The sequence below is a fragment of the Passer domesticus genome, chromosome 3 (genome assembly GCF_036417665.1).
Source record: "Passer domesticus isolate bPasDom1 chromosome 3, bPasDom1.hap1, whole genome shotgun sequence".
NCBI lineage: Eukaryota > Metazoa > Chordata > Aves > Passeriformes > Passeridae > Passer > Passer domesticus.
In genome coordinates, this window is record NC_087476.1 from 115706775 (window position 1) to 115722577 (window position 15803).

Here is a 15803-nt window from a genome sequence, read left to right on the forward strand (position 1 = left end):
GCCTCTCATATTCTGTTGGCACTTTCTAAACATCTTTTGCTAACACAAAGTGGGTAAAGGGAAGCAGAATAATGTTTGTATTGCAACATAACACAACATGCTTTTTTCTGTTCTTAGCTTCTGCAGTTTAAATTGTCTGCCTTCTTTTGGCCTTCAAGTCATATTAGAGAGACAGTTTTTGAGGCCTTTTTTCAAGGAAGTCCAGGATGTAGAATTTCTTGCAAGAATTTGGTATATTGGAGAAAGTTTTGCTTGCTACTCTTTCATTGAGTAGTGATTGTGTGCCTCCTCTCTTAATTTTGTAATGAAGTAGCATTTTGAGATGTGAAAATGAAAGAAGAAATAAGCACTGAAGTTCCTTCTCTAGCTACTGATGTGTTGTGTACAATTTTCATGGGCTAGTCCCTCCTTGAGCAAGTGTTCTGAGTTGCACTGCAGGCATCTCTGAGTTCAGTCATCAAGACCTGAAAATATTTCAGTTTGTTTAGCTTGGAATTAATGTGGTGGACTCCATTCCCTGGGAAATTAAATTAACTTATGTGTGAAGCTGAGGCTCCCATCAAATTAGAAAGTTACTTGGTGCCCTTAGGATGCTCTTCTCTGTAGGGCCCTGAAATAGGATGAGATAAACAGGACACCAGAAGTGAGGTTCTGGGGGCTCAAGTGGTTGTAGAAGCTTTTTAATGATGGCTAAAACTTGCTCTGTATGTATTTTTTAAAATAAACTATCAAAGAATAATCAACTGTCTTAAATGCTTGCTGCTGCAAGATGCTGGCAATCTGACATCACTGCTTGAATTCTGGTAAGGAAAAAGTCTGGGGGGTTGAGGGTTGTGCTTTTAGTTTGGTGTTTGTGTGTGTGGTTCTCTGTCTTCTTTATGTTAAGACCACAACTGAGAAAAAAGCATGTTCACAGATTTTGGAATCACCCCATTTAAATGTAATACATGTTGTTTCTATGCTACTGTAATAAGATAGTTTCTGAATGTGTGCCTCACCCTTCTACTGCTATCCTTTGAGAGATCTTTGATAACATTTATTCTGGGCATGCTTAAATTTTTCTTTAAGTGTTTTCAGTGTCAGTCAACTCATAATAATGGAAGATAGAATTAAGCACTGTGATTATTTTAGGAGTAGGTGAAAGAGGCTAATATTTTGAATTATGAGAATACTAGCATGCTAAAAATTCTTCTGAGAATTGGTACTCAAGGCAAAATTGGCTGGTTTGACACTAGTGTAAAGGATTAGTCTGCAGTCTCATTTCATTAGTCTACTTTGATTTGAAGACAGCTGTATTATGTAAAGATGTTTAGGAAACTCTGTCTTTTATTTTTTTCCAATGCTCTCAAGCTTTGATTTATTTTTTTTTTTTTAATATGACTCATTGCTGTTGTTCATGTTGGTAGAAGCAGTTAACAGTTTAAACCAAGACTGCTTTTTATTTCTAACAAAATATGTCTCAGGCCTCTGGTAGCAACTGTTTAAATAATGGCCATTAATGGAAATATGTTACAGTGTTGTTTAAGCCCTATCTTGATCACAGGTTATTAAAATTTTTAAAAAACCAAAATCCTTTATTACTTATTCTCAGACTTTCTCATTACAATTTTAGCATTTTCAGGTGTAAAAAATTGGAAAAATCTTCCTCTTCTTCCTTACAGCATCCTTAAGGACTTCAATGCCTGTAAATGTCAGAGCATTAAGTGTAAAGGAGAGCCGCAGCCATCGCCCTACAGCAGGGAGCTGTGTGTATCCAGCTGGGAGGTTACATATGCTCCTTATCCTGAGAATATTTGTTGGTAAGATTTCTCTCTTACAATCATTTGTTGGTGATAATGTAGAATTAGAATGGGCACAGGACAATAGGGATGAGTATGGGATTTTTTTTTTAAACCCTAAACAAAATATTATATAGTGTTGGAATGTGGCTGACTTGCCTCATTATTTTCCTTTCTGGTGTCCTTCATTGACTTTGGGGTCTGTGGACATTATTTGGGTAAAGGACTAGAGTTTTTCCACCCCAGAATTAAAAAAAAAATCCTGCTTATATCTGTCCCTCAGTATTTCCTTTTTTTGAGGCTAGTGCATATCTACTCTTAAGTGGATATCTGAGGGAAACAACTTGGTTTTAGTGCTCAGTATCCTCAAAATATGCATCTATTTTCTGAGTTGCCGTGTGGTGAGCCTAACTTGGTCCATTCTGTAAACTCTGGTTTGTCTTCTTCCTGTTCTTTTCCTTTTCTTCCTCCAACCTTGAAGAAGAGGGACCCAGGGATATGCCAAGTTCACAAGACTTGTTATAATCAGGGATGTTACTGAACCTCTGTATCCCTGTTTTGTTTGTTCTGAATATTTGGCTTTGCCTCGTGCTCAAATCATTCCAGTCCTTTTGGCAACCATCTCAAATAACACTTAAGAACTTTACTTGTGTAAAATCTACAGTTGCTCTTTTAATATGGCAGAAAGGGATGCAGTGTTTACAAATTTGAAATTTTATTTCAAGTCACAGTTTTTTGGTAGATTCTGCCTCTGATAAGTATTCTCCTTGCAGAAATTCTCTGTGTCCTCTATCTCTGTCTCTTCTTCCATTTCTGTTTAGTACTTCTGTATTATTGAACAATGGAAGTGTTTCATCCCAAACCTTAACTAGATTAGATGTTATGTTTGTGCAATGAAAGATTAGATATGTTCTTCTGCAAGCACAGTTTATGTGTCATTCAAGAGAGGTTGCACAGTTCTCTTTATTTCTAATAGCAACTGGAACTTGTGTAGTGCTTTGTTATATAACTTTGAAAGCTCAGTTTGGAAAAAGCAGTGCCACCTGTTACTTGACAGATAGTGTATATGTCTTTTTTTAACAGCAAATGCTTGCTGCTTGTTTTAATTCCTTTTTTATTTTTACTTCTTTCTCCAGGAAAAATCTTTCAGTGCGTGGATTGAAATGGTGGTTTAGATGGGCTTGCATTAATTTGCTTCTTTTTATTGTGCTGTTTTTTCTTACTACTCCTTCCATAATCATCTCAACCATGGACAAGTTCAATGTCACTAAACCTATTCACTACCTTAATGTGAGTATTGCCTTATGTTTGGATATAGCTGTGGATCAGACCAAAATTTTGGTAAATTGATAGGGTTTCATTGTTTTACCTTCAGTAGAAATTCCTACCTTACAGCTTCAGTTGAGATGTAGCTGCTGATTAAAACCATAACTCCAGAATCAGGTCTTTAGCTCTCTTTTGTTCCTAGAAAATAATCTGAAGTAATTTTTATCAGAGGTTTTATATTACTATAACATGCTTATGTATTTGTGGTAAAAATTTGCAGTCCAAACTTAAATAATTCTAGATATTGTAATCAAAAAATCTTTGCAAAAAATGCAATTTCAAATCCAACTTATATTTTGACTTTTATGATAAGAAAGAGGAAATTCAGATTTTTAACTCTAAGGTAAAATGTATTTTTTTATTTTGTTTATAGAATTCAAAGCAAGATGACGTATATATCTGATCCTAGTTTGACTGCAGCTAAAGCAACTTGCAAGCTATTCTTTTTAAATATTTCCCCAAGTGTAAACTACATAAAAACTACTTGTGAGACTGCATTCTCATGGAATTTAATTCCAAATCTTACTTTGTTTTTTTGTCTTGCTTGCCAGTGCTAAACACTCAATTTAAGACTTTCTGAATATAATTTCTCCAGTGCATCCTGCTAGAATTTACAAAAATATCTCTGTTCTACCACAACTGCATTAAAGTGTTTTTAATACTAATTCTCATTTTCTCCCCCACTAGAATCCTGTCATCAGTCAGTTTTTCCCAACTCTCTTGCTCTGGTCCTTCTCAGCTTTGTTACCAACAATTGTCTATTACTCAACTTTGCTGGAGTCTCACTGGACAAAGTAAGCAACTTTTTCCTCTGTTTTTACCTTATCAGCTGAGTTACTAAGATAAATGAAGTGCTGATCTTTCACAGAGCTCTCAAATCTGCAGACCTGTCCTAGCAGGGAATTTCCTGTTCTTGTCTCTTTCTAGTGTTATAACCACACTTCAGGGTTTGGGTAATTTGTAACCCACACAGCAAGTCTAATATGACCACATGATTTGCTTATGCTTTCCCCTGCTCCCCACCTCGCTCCTCTTTGTGTTTAATCACAAAAAAGGTTTGTATGAGCAGGCTCAGGAGGTGTAGCTTCAACAGGAGCATGGGAAGTGCCTCTAATCCCATAATTAAGTTGCTCTCTGGGAAGACAGGCCGTGTGGCTTGGATCCCCTTCAGGCTGACAACTTATAAAAAGGGCATGCATCTTTTTGTTTTTTCGCATGACAAAATGGTCTGGAGGTAACTCCTGGTTCACAGCGCAGATCTGTTGGCTACCAGTGGTGATCTGAGAAGACTGTAGGGCCAAAGGCCCAGCAGATGTGTTGATGCAAGGGTTTCACACTGACCTGGTGCACCCCAGAGATGTCAAGCCCACTAATGAGCTGCTGACTGGGAGAAATCAGCACAGCTTGGTTTGGAGTACCAGATTTGATGCCCTGTTTACCTACACACAGATAAAAACATGGTACTTCAATCTCAACTTACCTCAGTCTTTATCCATAAAGCTTGTAGTCATTGCTTGTTTTTATACTCTAAGGTAAATTTGGTTGTTTTGCTTTTGGATTTTTATACAATGATTTTCTAAGACACCATGTCTAGATTCTATTGTTTATTTGTCACAGTTTTATGCTTTTCATCATATTTGTTTTGGTAGCTGTGCTGCACACATGAACCTTGAGCCCTTCTCCATCAGTTAAAATAATTTTCTGAAGTCCCTAGAGATCACAGGTCTGATTTCAAGCCTCAGTGTAGTTACACTGATAGGTCTCACAGTGCCCAAGTGTTCTTTTAATAAAACCCTTGTGGTTTTAAAGCCCTATCAGATGCCACCTCTAGAGTCTGAAGTGTTCATAGTGCTGCACTTTCCTGGCAACAGGGTGTCACTGGATCCACGTTCCTGCTGCTGTAGTGGGGGTATAGCATTTGTAGTGTCATGTTGTTCCCCAAGACTTGACACCTGACAGAGAGGTTGTTTAAGTGTCTGGTTTCTTGGCAGTGGTGCCCTTTTCTGAACTGCTTAATCCCTCCTGGCATGGCACTTGAAGAGCTGTTTGTTTCCAAGCTGTTGCAAGATTGAGTGTCTTTGGGTGAGAGGCCAGCTGTGCTTGTCACACGTCCCCGTGCGAGTGGAGCACACCTGCAGTGGTGCTCATCCAGAGGCTGCATTAACATTCAGCAAGATTTTTGGTACTGAAATCTGCTTGGTCCATATTGGTGAATATCTCAAAAAACCAAAGGTTTTTATCTGGTAGCAATGTGATATGGTAGGGGAAGCTGGGGGTCTGACAAGTGCTGGCATTGTCCAATAAAGATCCTTCATATGTGGCAGCTTTTTGTATGAGTTTCTCACTCAGTGCCCTTTTATGTTGATAGATCTGCAGAGAACAGAATAATGATGCATAAAGTCTACATATTTTTGATCTTCATGGTATTGATTCTGCCTTCCCTTGGTCTGACCAGGTAAAGAATCATAGTTTAACGAGATAGTGACTGAGTACTTTTATAATGAGACATCTTATTTGTGTTTTCTAGTTGTGAGGTATAATCAATGTAGCCCCACTCCCTTCAGTGTGTGTGGTTATGTTATCATTACACATTAGGTTTCAATATTCATCTTACATCTGGGATCCTCAGAGCCCTTGAAAGTTTCCAAAGCCTGGCTTTTCTCTTAACAAAGAGATTTAAGACCTTGTAAGATCAATGCCTAATTAAAAGTTGCCCATACTCACCATTATAGCTGAGAACCAGGTTTCCTGACTGTGTCTTATACTTCAGTTGGAGTTGTCCTTTTTTCCCCACCTTTACAGTTTTTGACTGTTTCCCTGGATTACATGTATTTGTCCTATCTGTATAATAATTGATAAAAATTAATAATAAAGATTTAATATGAAGTAGGTGTTTTTGTTCTGTTTAATTTTGTACCTTTTTTCTTATTTCTATCTATCTTATTTCTAGTAACTGTGATAAAACTGAAGTATTGTTTAAATGATTTGATTAAATTCTTTTGATGCGCTATCTTGAAAATAAAACAATTTTTAAACTATACTAAGTGTGGGAGACTGAATTACATTCACCATCTTTCTTTCAGTCTTGATTTTTTTTTCCGCTGGCTGTTTGACAGAGAATCATCTGATTCTGCAGTGAGGCTGGAGTAAGTATTAGCTAAATAATATTCTCTCTTTGCTGTTCCTTTGTAAAGAAATACTTAGGACTTAGGATTTTTTTTTCCTGTTTACTGTCCTTGGTTAGTGTTTATTAAAATTTGCTCAGGGTTGCTACTTTGGGAGGATGCTGAGCTTCTGAATAAGGGGAGGAGACAATAAGATTGGACATTAGAAAGAATTTCTTCACAGAAAGGATGATAAGATATTGGAATTGGATGAGGATTGTGGAATATAATTGACAGGGGATCTTCTCAAGGATTACACTGAGATCAAAGAGCTGCAACAGTTCTCTTTCTGTAATCCAGTGAATCTTGATTTTAAGAAAAAGGTATGTTTTTGCACACATTACATCGCAAATGTGCAGATATTAGTTATTTTAAGTTCCTGTGCCTGGAGGGAAAGAATAGAATGCAATTATTAGGGCATAGATTTCCAAATGCAGTTTCAAAATCGGTAACCGGAAGACAATTAGGAGTTACTAAGTTAGGAGAGATGATTATTCTATTGCAGTCTTATCTCATCTTGTGTCAGGTTGCAGTTGCAGACATCAGATGATGCTCTTGTCTGCTGTCAGCCACCCATCAGGCTGCTGCATCTTTTTGTGAACAATTTATTCTTCACCTGAACTGCACCTCAGCCGGGCTCTTGCATACCTGGCTGCATTTGTAGCTGTGCACTATTCTTTTACAACAAGGTTAGCAGAAGTTCTGCTGGCCACTTCCTAACCTGTATAGTGCTTATCCTCACCCTAAGAGATTTCCAAAGGCAATGGGGATACATTGTACACCTCCAGTGTTTGCTTGCCTTCCTCCCAGTCAGTGTCTGGTGTCTTTCCTGGCAGATGTGTGTTCCTGCCTGACCAGGGAGCTTTCTTTGTGAACTACGTGATCGCCTCAGCTTTCGTGGGCAATGGGATGGAGCTGCTGCGCCTGCCGGGCCTCATCCTCTACACCATACGCATGATCATGGCCAAGTCCACAGCAGAGAGGAAAAACATCAAACAGGTATTGGAGCCCTCCTCAGCAGGAGGCATTTCAGTGGCTGATCCTTGTCAGAAACAGTGGGAGCACCCATCCTGCATACCATTAACCATCATCTCCTGACATTTTTTTTTTTAGCCTTTGTTTCGCTTGTCCACGACAGGTTCATATTCCCTTCATTCACAGCTCAGATAACAGGGAGGGATTTATTCCAGTCAGAGATGGTCAAAAATCAAAACACAAGCTCTGAGTTTCAGGTATCAATCTCTTCATAGCTCTAAGTCAGTTTTATGGTTTGGATTTTATAGAATAGTTCTGATTTTATATTATAGTCTGAACTTCAGGGTTTTTTTTTCATTCATATCTGTCTAGAGTTAGTTTCTTCTGTTAGCCATCAGGTTTGTGCAGCTTGCTTTAAACTGAACATACACCTAGCAAAATATATATATATTTTGCCTATATTCCATTTTAAGAGGTGGACTTTCACTTCCAGGTGAAGTGTCATCCTGTAGCTTGAAATTCCAGGTGTTACAATGGGAACTTAAGCCTGTATGTAGCTACCACAGTGAGGTGAATGTTCTGAGTCTGGCACAATTATTTTCTGCCTTGTGATTTTAAGGAGCTTCTTCTTGTAGATGCAGATTCTCTGAGAAATTTCTTTAAGGCTAAGAAAGAAACAGCATCTTTTCTGTATGTCCAGATAATAAAACCACAAAATATTTTATCTAATTACATCATTTCTGCCTCTTAGGGAAATAACTGATCTCTCAGAATGAATAAGATAAGGTGAATTTTTGCTTTAGGGAATCTATTCTTAACTCCTGACACATTGATGGATGATTTGAGAGTTTGGGGTGTTTTGTTTTTGTTCCTAGCAACAGGCATTTGAATATGAATTTGGAGCAATGTATGCCTGGATGCTGTGTGTGTTCACTGTCATCATGGCCTACAGCATCACATGTCCCATCATTGTCCCTTTTGGTAAGTCTTCCAGTGGGCACTGTGGGAGTGAGATGGGGCATGTGGGAAGTTTGGAAGGCTCAGCTCTGAATTCTTATTCCCATTCAAATGCTGATAATCCTCAGGACATGGATCCAAGTTTTTTTCCCTTCTTGTGCAAGAGCAGTTAAAAAGATGATGAATTACTTAGCTCTTGTACTGTCTTTATAAGATGAAAGTCCATTTAATGTATATTAGATGTTTATTTTATTTCTCAAATTTGAGTGTACTGGCTTTGGTAGTGAGGGGTTTACATCAGACATAAGTAGTACTAAATAATTTTATTTAGTTGGTATTTTCATTTTCTAATCTGAAACTTTACAGAGCTAGATACAAGATAATTGTCCAAATTAGATATTGTTCAGAACTGGTTTAATCAACAACCTTATTATTGAGAGAATGTGGCCAATTTTTATGTAACAATGTAATTGATATTTACTTACATTCTGTTTTGTATGCAGTTGTAAATATCTGAATGTGCCACTGCATCCCAGAGCTGTTGCAATTCATAGCTGCCACAGCAGTTGCTGTTTGCTTGGATAAGGAATAGCTGACCTGAAATCCAGTCATGAATCTGGTGAAGGCTGAGAGGGAGATGTTAAGCCACTGTCATGCCTTCCTTACCAGCAACAGTGGAAGGGGAGTTGGGAAGTCTTCCCTACTGGCTTGGCCTCATGTGCCAGCCCCTGGAAGGAGCTCTGGGCTCTCCCTGGGAGCACAAGAGACACCACAGAAGAGTGTGTGGAGAGGGGAGGGATGGAGGTGCAACAAGCTCAGCTCCTAAGCTTTAGGAGCAGGTGCTGTCTTGCAGCTGTACCCACCTTGTGTCTGAGCTGCATCCACTTAGTGCAGATCTCCTCACAGAGTTGCTGCTTTTTATCAAACCTCTGACAGCCTCTGCTTGGCTCTGCTGTTTTCCCTGCCAGGTTTGATCTACATCCTCCTGAAGCACATGGTGGACCGTCACAACCTCTACTACGCCTATCTCCCTGCCAAGCTGGAGAAGAAGATGCACTTTGCAGCTGTCAATCAGGCCCTGGCAGCTCCCATCCTCTGCCTTTTCTGGCTCTATTTTTACTCATTTGTGAGGCTGGGTAAGTATGACCTGTTTCCACCTGGAAGCTGCTTCCAGCTCTCTTGCCAGCATCCCTGAATTAGATGTGAGCTCTCATAAAGCTTTCATAAGCCTTATGGACTTTTCTATTTCCTTCCCTAAAGGGGGAGTCATGGTGGTTTTCTGTGGAACTGAACTACACAAGACTTGCACAAGAGCCTTTGCTAGAGATGGTTGATATATTAAACTGTTAGCATGGGGCTCCCTGTTCCTTCATCTCACAGGAGATCCTGTATTCCTTAAATCAGGATACCTGGAATTGCCCAGTTGGGCTGTGAAATGACAGACAGTAAAAATCATTACATAAAACAAAAATCTACTCAGAATTAGCTCTTTATAGTGAGATGATCACTGGCTTCACTACCTGCATTTGTGCAGCCTGGGCATAAGTTTAATTTGCCTGGCTGAATTGGCTGCTGCCTTGGTTGTACAGCCATCACTTAGGAAAAAATGCTAAAATGATGGCTAATGCTAGTCCTTGTGTGTTCCACATCATCCATCAAATTTCACATGGAAGACTGCAGTGAGATGGTGACTCTCTTCCCCACAATGGAGTTTAAAACCTTATGTTTTGTATGTAATTTTTCTGTGAAATACAGGCATTCTGTGTTTTGCAAATACTTGGTATTGATTGTATTGGCTGTGCTGTACCAACAGCTTTGATGTCAAAAAAAGGGTAGGCAACAGCTTGGTTTTTATCCATGATACAAGAGAAAGCATTTGGTATGGAATGGGGATGTCAGTGATGCTGGAAGGGTTGGGTTCCCCTTCTTTAGAAGGGAGCTCCTGATAGCTAACTGTGTTGTGCTCACATGACAAATGATTGTGTTTTTTAGCATAGCAGCATTCAGAAAGGTATTGCTGGCAGGCTGTCATCCAATTTAGGGAGAGGTAAAGCTGTAGGGAAAGCTCCCTGTGGATGCAAGAGGCACTTGGAACTATTGCTTCAGGCTGTCCTTGGATTTGAATAGGTGTTCCTGCATTACTTTTATGTTTGAGAGCTTGTTTTTTCCTTTGTTTTGAAAGCTGCTTTTGCAACCAGGAAGACCAACAAATCTGGTCCTCTAAATTAACACGAGAATTTCTAGAGCATGCTTTAGAAAAATCAACTCCAAGCACTCAGCCTCTGATGCACCTCTTTAATTGTTAGGAAGGAAATCCTGGTGAAGTAAAAATAAAATCTTTATTATAATGTTTTCTAGTTCTGGATGGTAAAACCATCATTTGTCAGGGACCTTAATAATGGAAAACACAGGCTGGGTTACCATGTTTGCCTTGGTCTGTGTGGAGGATCCTGTTTACAGGATGCTGTTCAGTGGTTTGTCAGTGCACAGGGCAGTCTGAGAGGTAGGAATTTGATACTTTGATTTCATTGCTGCTTCTTGTGCCAAAAAGAAGGAAGGAAGGATAAGAGAGCTCTGCTTTCTTATCTGCAAAATAGATCAGTTTATGGTGTAAAGCTTGATTGTTTGGTCATTGACTTGTGTGTTTGGCTTGATATGGGTGTTTCAGTCTGGTTGCAGAGTCCAGTGCCAATACTCTGGTTTCTCACTCCTCATACATTAATGTAAGGCTGGAAGGACCTCTTCCCCATTCTCAGTCAGGACCAAAACCCACCTGACTGCATACAGAAAGTGAGAAGCTGTACCTATTTTTTCCTTCTCAGTGCCTGTATTCTTTCTCAACTCTTATGCCTGCCACCCACCCATCCTACACCACTGGGCCTCTCACCACAGAGGAGGTGAGGTCCTATCTGCAGTTCAAGCCCCATCTCCTGGGACAGTCACTTGAATCCCATGTTCTCCAGAGCTGTTGGCAGGCAGGAGTTCTGAGGACACAGTGCAAGGAAAACTGATGTGGGAGACTTTTCCTTCCCTAATCTCTGCTGTTTGCCTTGTGGTTTGCACCATACATTGGCTTTGGTGTAGACACACCTCACCACCTGATAAGTACTCAGGTAACCTGTGCTCATAAAAACAAGCCCCTCTGAAGAACATTCCAGAATACCCCTAGGGAGGTTTTTTCACTTCCTCTTTTGGTTTGAATAGTGATGTGTTCATAGAGCTTTTATGATTTTGTTTTTTGCATGTGTGGTGGTTTTCCCCCTTGTGAACAGACCTGTGCAGGGCTTCTATAACCTGCCAAAGTGTAAAACTTGTCTATTCTGTGCCACTGCATATGCTGGGGTTACCACAAAAATGTCTGAGAGTTGGTGTTGCCTCTTTTGTCTGAAGAAACTTGGAAACAGCTAGGGCTTGCAGTGATGTATACTTTTTCCTAATAGTCTATTCAAGTCATCTTTACTGCAAAATGAGATTAATTTCTTTAGAATATTTCCCTAGTGGATCTGGAAAATAAGAAGTCACTGTAATCTTTAATGCTTTTTCCATGCTAGGCAACCATGTCCTTTACTATAGTTTATTGCACTTTCTCTGAATTAAAACTTACCTATCAGCCTAGTTCATATTTACTGTCCATTCTCTTGGTCTTTTTCCTTGGATTCTTCCAAGTTCTGTCCATATTTTATTGTAGACAAGGCTACCCAGCTGAAGGCTTAGTAGCACTGAATTATTTTGTATAGGTGCCAGAGACTTGTCTTCTTTTTTTCATTTTCCTCTCTTCCCATGTTCTTTGATACCATCCCACTATTGACTGCTTTCCAGCAGTTGTGTGCTGCAGTGCTATTGTTATCCCTCATATCTACATTTATTTTTCCTTCCAAATTGTACTTAGTGGTTGTTTTCTACCTACAGTTTTATCTTGCTGCTGTTTTTTTTTTTGTTTTGATCCTTTAAAAGCAGATGGGGTGGTTTTATCTACCAAGACCATTTTGATTCTCCTGTTGCCCCACCTCCATCTCTTTGAGCTGATGGCAAACCATCCAATTTGGTGCCATCATCTTAATTAATCAATGTAATTAATATTATATTTCACAGATCGTTAATGAAAGTACTTAAGAAGTGGGTCCAGAATGGAGGAATGAGGAAGGAGAAGAATCACTCTGAGTCTTGTCTATCATTTAGGTATTGCAGCAACATTTCTTTGCCTCTAGGGAAAATGGGAGAACTTAGCATATAATGATATTCTCTTGTTTGAGCTGGAAGTGGGCTGCCCATTCCTCTAAGGAAAAAAAAAATCCATGAGGCTTCTGAAAATGAGCAGGATAAATAAAGGCTTCTTTTGGTTTTGTTGGATTTTCCTGCTATGTGTTTTTTTACTGTATTCTTTGGATATTTTTCTAGGTTTTAAAGCACCTACCACAATGTTTACCTTGCTGGTTGTCAACATCACTATTGTTATTTGCTTGGCTTACACTTGTTTTGGCTGTTTCAAGTACCTGAGCCCACTGAATTATAGGGTAAGTGATGGATACCTGACCCTTCAGCACCTGCCTGTGTGCTTGATGGAGCACCAGCTATTCCTGGTGGGTTGTCCCTTCCTTCCTGCTGGCAGTGTCTGTTCATGGTGAGATGGCTGAAGAGAGCCTGTGTACAGGTAGGCTGCTTGGCAGAGTGGAAAGTTTCTGTGTCTGCAGGAACTGAATTTGAGGGAAAAGATCAGTATGGAAGTACTGGCTGCATCCCCAGCAGTGTGGCCAGCAGGTTGAGGGAGAGGATTCTGCCCCTCTGCTCTGGAGAGACCCCACCTGCAGGGCTGCATCCAGCTCTGGGGTTCCAGCATGAGGAAAGACATGGACCTCTTGGAGCAAATCCAGAGAATACAACCAAGATGATCAGAGGGGTGGAGCACCTCTGATATGAGGCCAGGCTGAGAGAATTGGGGGTGTTCAGCCTGGAACAGAGAAGGCTCTGGGCTGACCTAATTGCAACCTTCCAAAAAAAGCTTTCTTTTCAGGGAGCCTACAAAAAAAGGTGGAGAGAGACTTTTTACAAGAGCATGTAGTGAGAGGACAAGGAAGAATGGCTTTAAACTGACAGTAGGTTTAGGTTGGGTAATAGTAAGAAATTCTCTGCTGTGAGATTGCTGAGGCACTAGCACAGGTTGCTCAGTGATGCTGTGGATGCCCATCCCTGAAAGTGTTCAAGGCCAGGGTGGATGGAACTTGGAGCAACCTGGTCTAGTGGAAGGTGTCCCTTAGAGCTTGGAGCTTGATGATCTCTAAGGGCCCTTCTAAGCCAAACCTTTTTGTGATTCTGTTTAGAAGGAGTGGTGAAGAGAGTGCCAGAACTGCACTGAGATCTGTCTGTGCAGGTTTTGGGTGCTCATGATCTGTGTGTATTGTTTTCACTCACCAGTTTGATGTTGTCTCTCTCTCTTTCCCCACCTATTGCTGGTTACAGATTGAAGACACACAAGGTGAAAGAGGAAAAGACACAGATGTACCAACAGTCCCAACATCTTCTGTAAGAAGCTAAGAGTTTCCTAAGAGTTTTCTAATATTCCCTTGCATTTCCTAGAAAAACCTAATTTCTCACCCTGCTTACCAAAGAGCTTGTGTAGCACGTATTAGTCTGCATGGATTGTGGGATTTCCCAGGTGCATGTGGGACCAGAGAGCTCTGCAGCTGGGCTCCTTGATGCTCCCAGGTGGTGTTCCAGAAGTACCTTTGGCTGCTGTTTTAGGAGCAGCTGAGACACACTGCTTCCAGCAGCTCTGTGTGCTATGTTCTGTGCCCTGCCCCAGACAGCCTCACATCTGGACAGCTGCCAAATGCAGTCAGTTGCCACTGCTTTGATTCTGAATGTTGTGACATGTAGCAGGTCTTGCTTGCCATGTCACTGAGAAGGACATAGGACTGAGGCAGAAGGAAAGGCCTTGGTGCCACAGTCAAGAGGTGCAGACGAGTTGCACCAGGAAGCCTCCAGCAGGGTGCAAAAGGCCTGAGGTGTTAAGGTGAAGAATGGGAAAAGGATGAAGAGAAGAGTGACAAGGGGAAAAATTCTCCTGGGTGAGTTATCCAGGAGTCACTGTGCTTTGAGAGACCACTAAAAGCCTTCACTTGTGATTTCAGATGTACGTCCCCCAGGTTTTGCGTCCTCATCCCACCGAAAGGACGGTGCTGGCCCCCACGGAGCAGCAGTCCTACGGCACCATGGACAACGCTTGCTCCCAGGCAGAAGGAATCAGAAGCTATGCCACAGGACCTGCAGGTGTGGAGCAGGCGTCGGGAGCTTCGCTCTGAGCTGTGTTGTGAGCACGAACACAAGGTGGAGCACTTGGCCCAGATTTAGCAGAACTAATTCCCTGCCTCCTCCTCCTCCTAAGTATTTGGCGTTATTTATGTATTCCTGCCTGCAGAAAAGGTACAGAAATAATTCATTGTGTGGTCTGCAGCTGTGCTGGGAGATTAAAAAGCAGATGCCTTGGGACTGATTGTTTTCCAGGCTGTCTACACAAGTTGTGAAACAAATAAGTTGAACGTGGAGATGCTGATCCTCAGGGACTTCACTTCTGCTAGCTCATCACTTGCCTTATGAAGATAACTTATGCTGCATCTAGATAACTGGTCACCAAAGCCAATGCAGCTATTAGAGCTGTCATTTATTTATTCAAAAGAATTCTTCCCTTTTTAAAAACCCCCAACGTTTATTATTTATAAACCTCTTGGGATGTGTTAAATCCTGAGACAATGCCACTTTTGATGAAAATGCTGTTTGTGTGGGTGCTGAGAATGGTGTGTGGGAGTCTCTCCTCTTTTCACCCAAAGTAGTCAGCATAGTTTTGATCATGTTACTTTTTTTTTTCCTTTAAAGTGATGAGGGAATAACTGTGCACTTGGGTACTAAAGGTACCAAAGCAAAAAGAGTGGTGTAAAGAAGGGAGTGATTTATCTGATACTGTTTTTATACATTTTTGGAGGGCATTTTGGTTCTTAGTTTCTGTTCACTATTCTTAAGGGCCTTCCACAATGAAAGCTCACCTGCCAACAATAAAGGATTTTATCTCTTTTAGTCTTGGGTTAAAATGACAGATCTCTGGGTTTTCTCAATAGTGCCAATTATATGAATTGTAAGATACTAAGTTTTTAAATTATGTAGTAGGTGCTAATCTATTCCGAAGTGCAATGTGTCAAAGTGTAACTAATAATCACGGGGCAATAAAACACTGAGTTTAGAAAAATTTCAGGCTGTCTTGATTTATTTATTCTTTTCTCTATGTGTTGGAACAGTCCTTTTTCTGGCTGCCTCACAGCATGGTCATGAACTCTTCATAAGAGCACTGCCACAAGCCTTAGAATGACAGTATGTCCCATGAGGAATTTGAATACTTTTGGATTTCTCTAGGGGATGAATCTTGGTGACCTATGGGTAGGATAAGCTTTTGGCCCTCTGTTTCCTTGCTTGTTGTTAAACTGTTATTTCCTGACTTTGACCTTTTCTAGCATGTCTGTAAAGCAGCAACATCTTGAGATTGAAGGAGATTTTTTGCCATAAATGTGTGCAGATGTTCAGTGTCTTGCAGGAATGCCTCCAGCTTCCCAAGAAC

The 15803-nt window shown here is 40.5% G+C and overlaps 1 protein-coding gene across 4 annotated transcripts in view; it reads left to right on the forward strand.

Moving 5' to 3' along the window:
• TMEM63A (transmembrane protein 63A) overlaps positions 1-15437 on the forward strand; it is a 30022-nt gene extending 14585 nt beyond the window's left edge. For all 4 annotated transcript variants that reach the window (XM_064415372.1, XM_064415371.1, XM_064415373.1 and 1 more), the window contains exons 14-24: positions 1662-1799; positions 2915-3068; positions 3792-3898; positions 5473-5559; positions 6188-6250; positions 7105-7267; positions 8119-8224; positions 9169-9336; positions 12599-12714; positions 13658-13720; positions 14329-15437. In XM_064415372.1, the coding sequence (XP_064271442.1) occupies positions 1662-1799; positions 2915-3068; positions 3792-3898; positions 5473-5559; positions 6188-6250; positions 7105-7267; positions 8119-8224; positions 9169-9336; positions 12599-12714; positions 13658-13720; positions 14329-14499 (1336 nt within the window). In that variant the 3' untranslated portion in view covers positions 14500-15437. The remainder of the gene's footprint in view (positions 1-1661; positions 1800-2914; positions 3069-3791; positions 3899-5472; positions 5560-6187; positions 6251-7104; positions 7268-8118; positions 8225-9168; positions 9337-12598; positions 12715-13657; positions 13721-14328) is intronic.
• Positions 15438-15803: the final 366 nt, after the last annotated feature.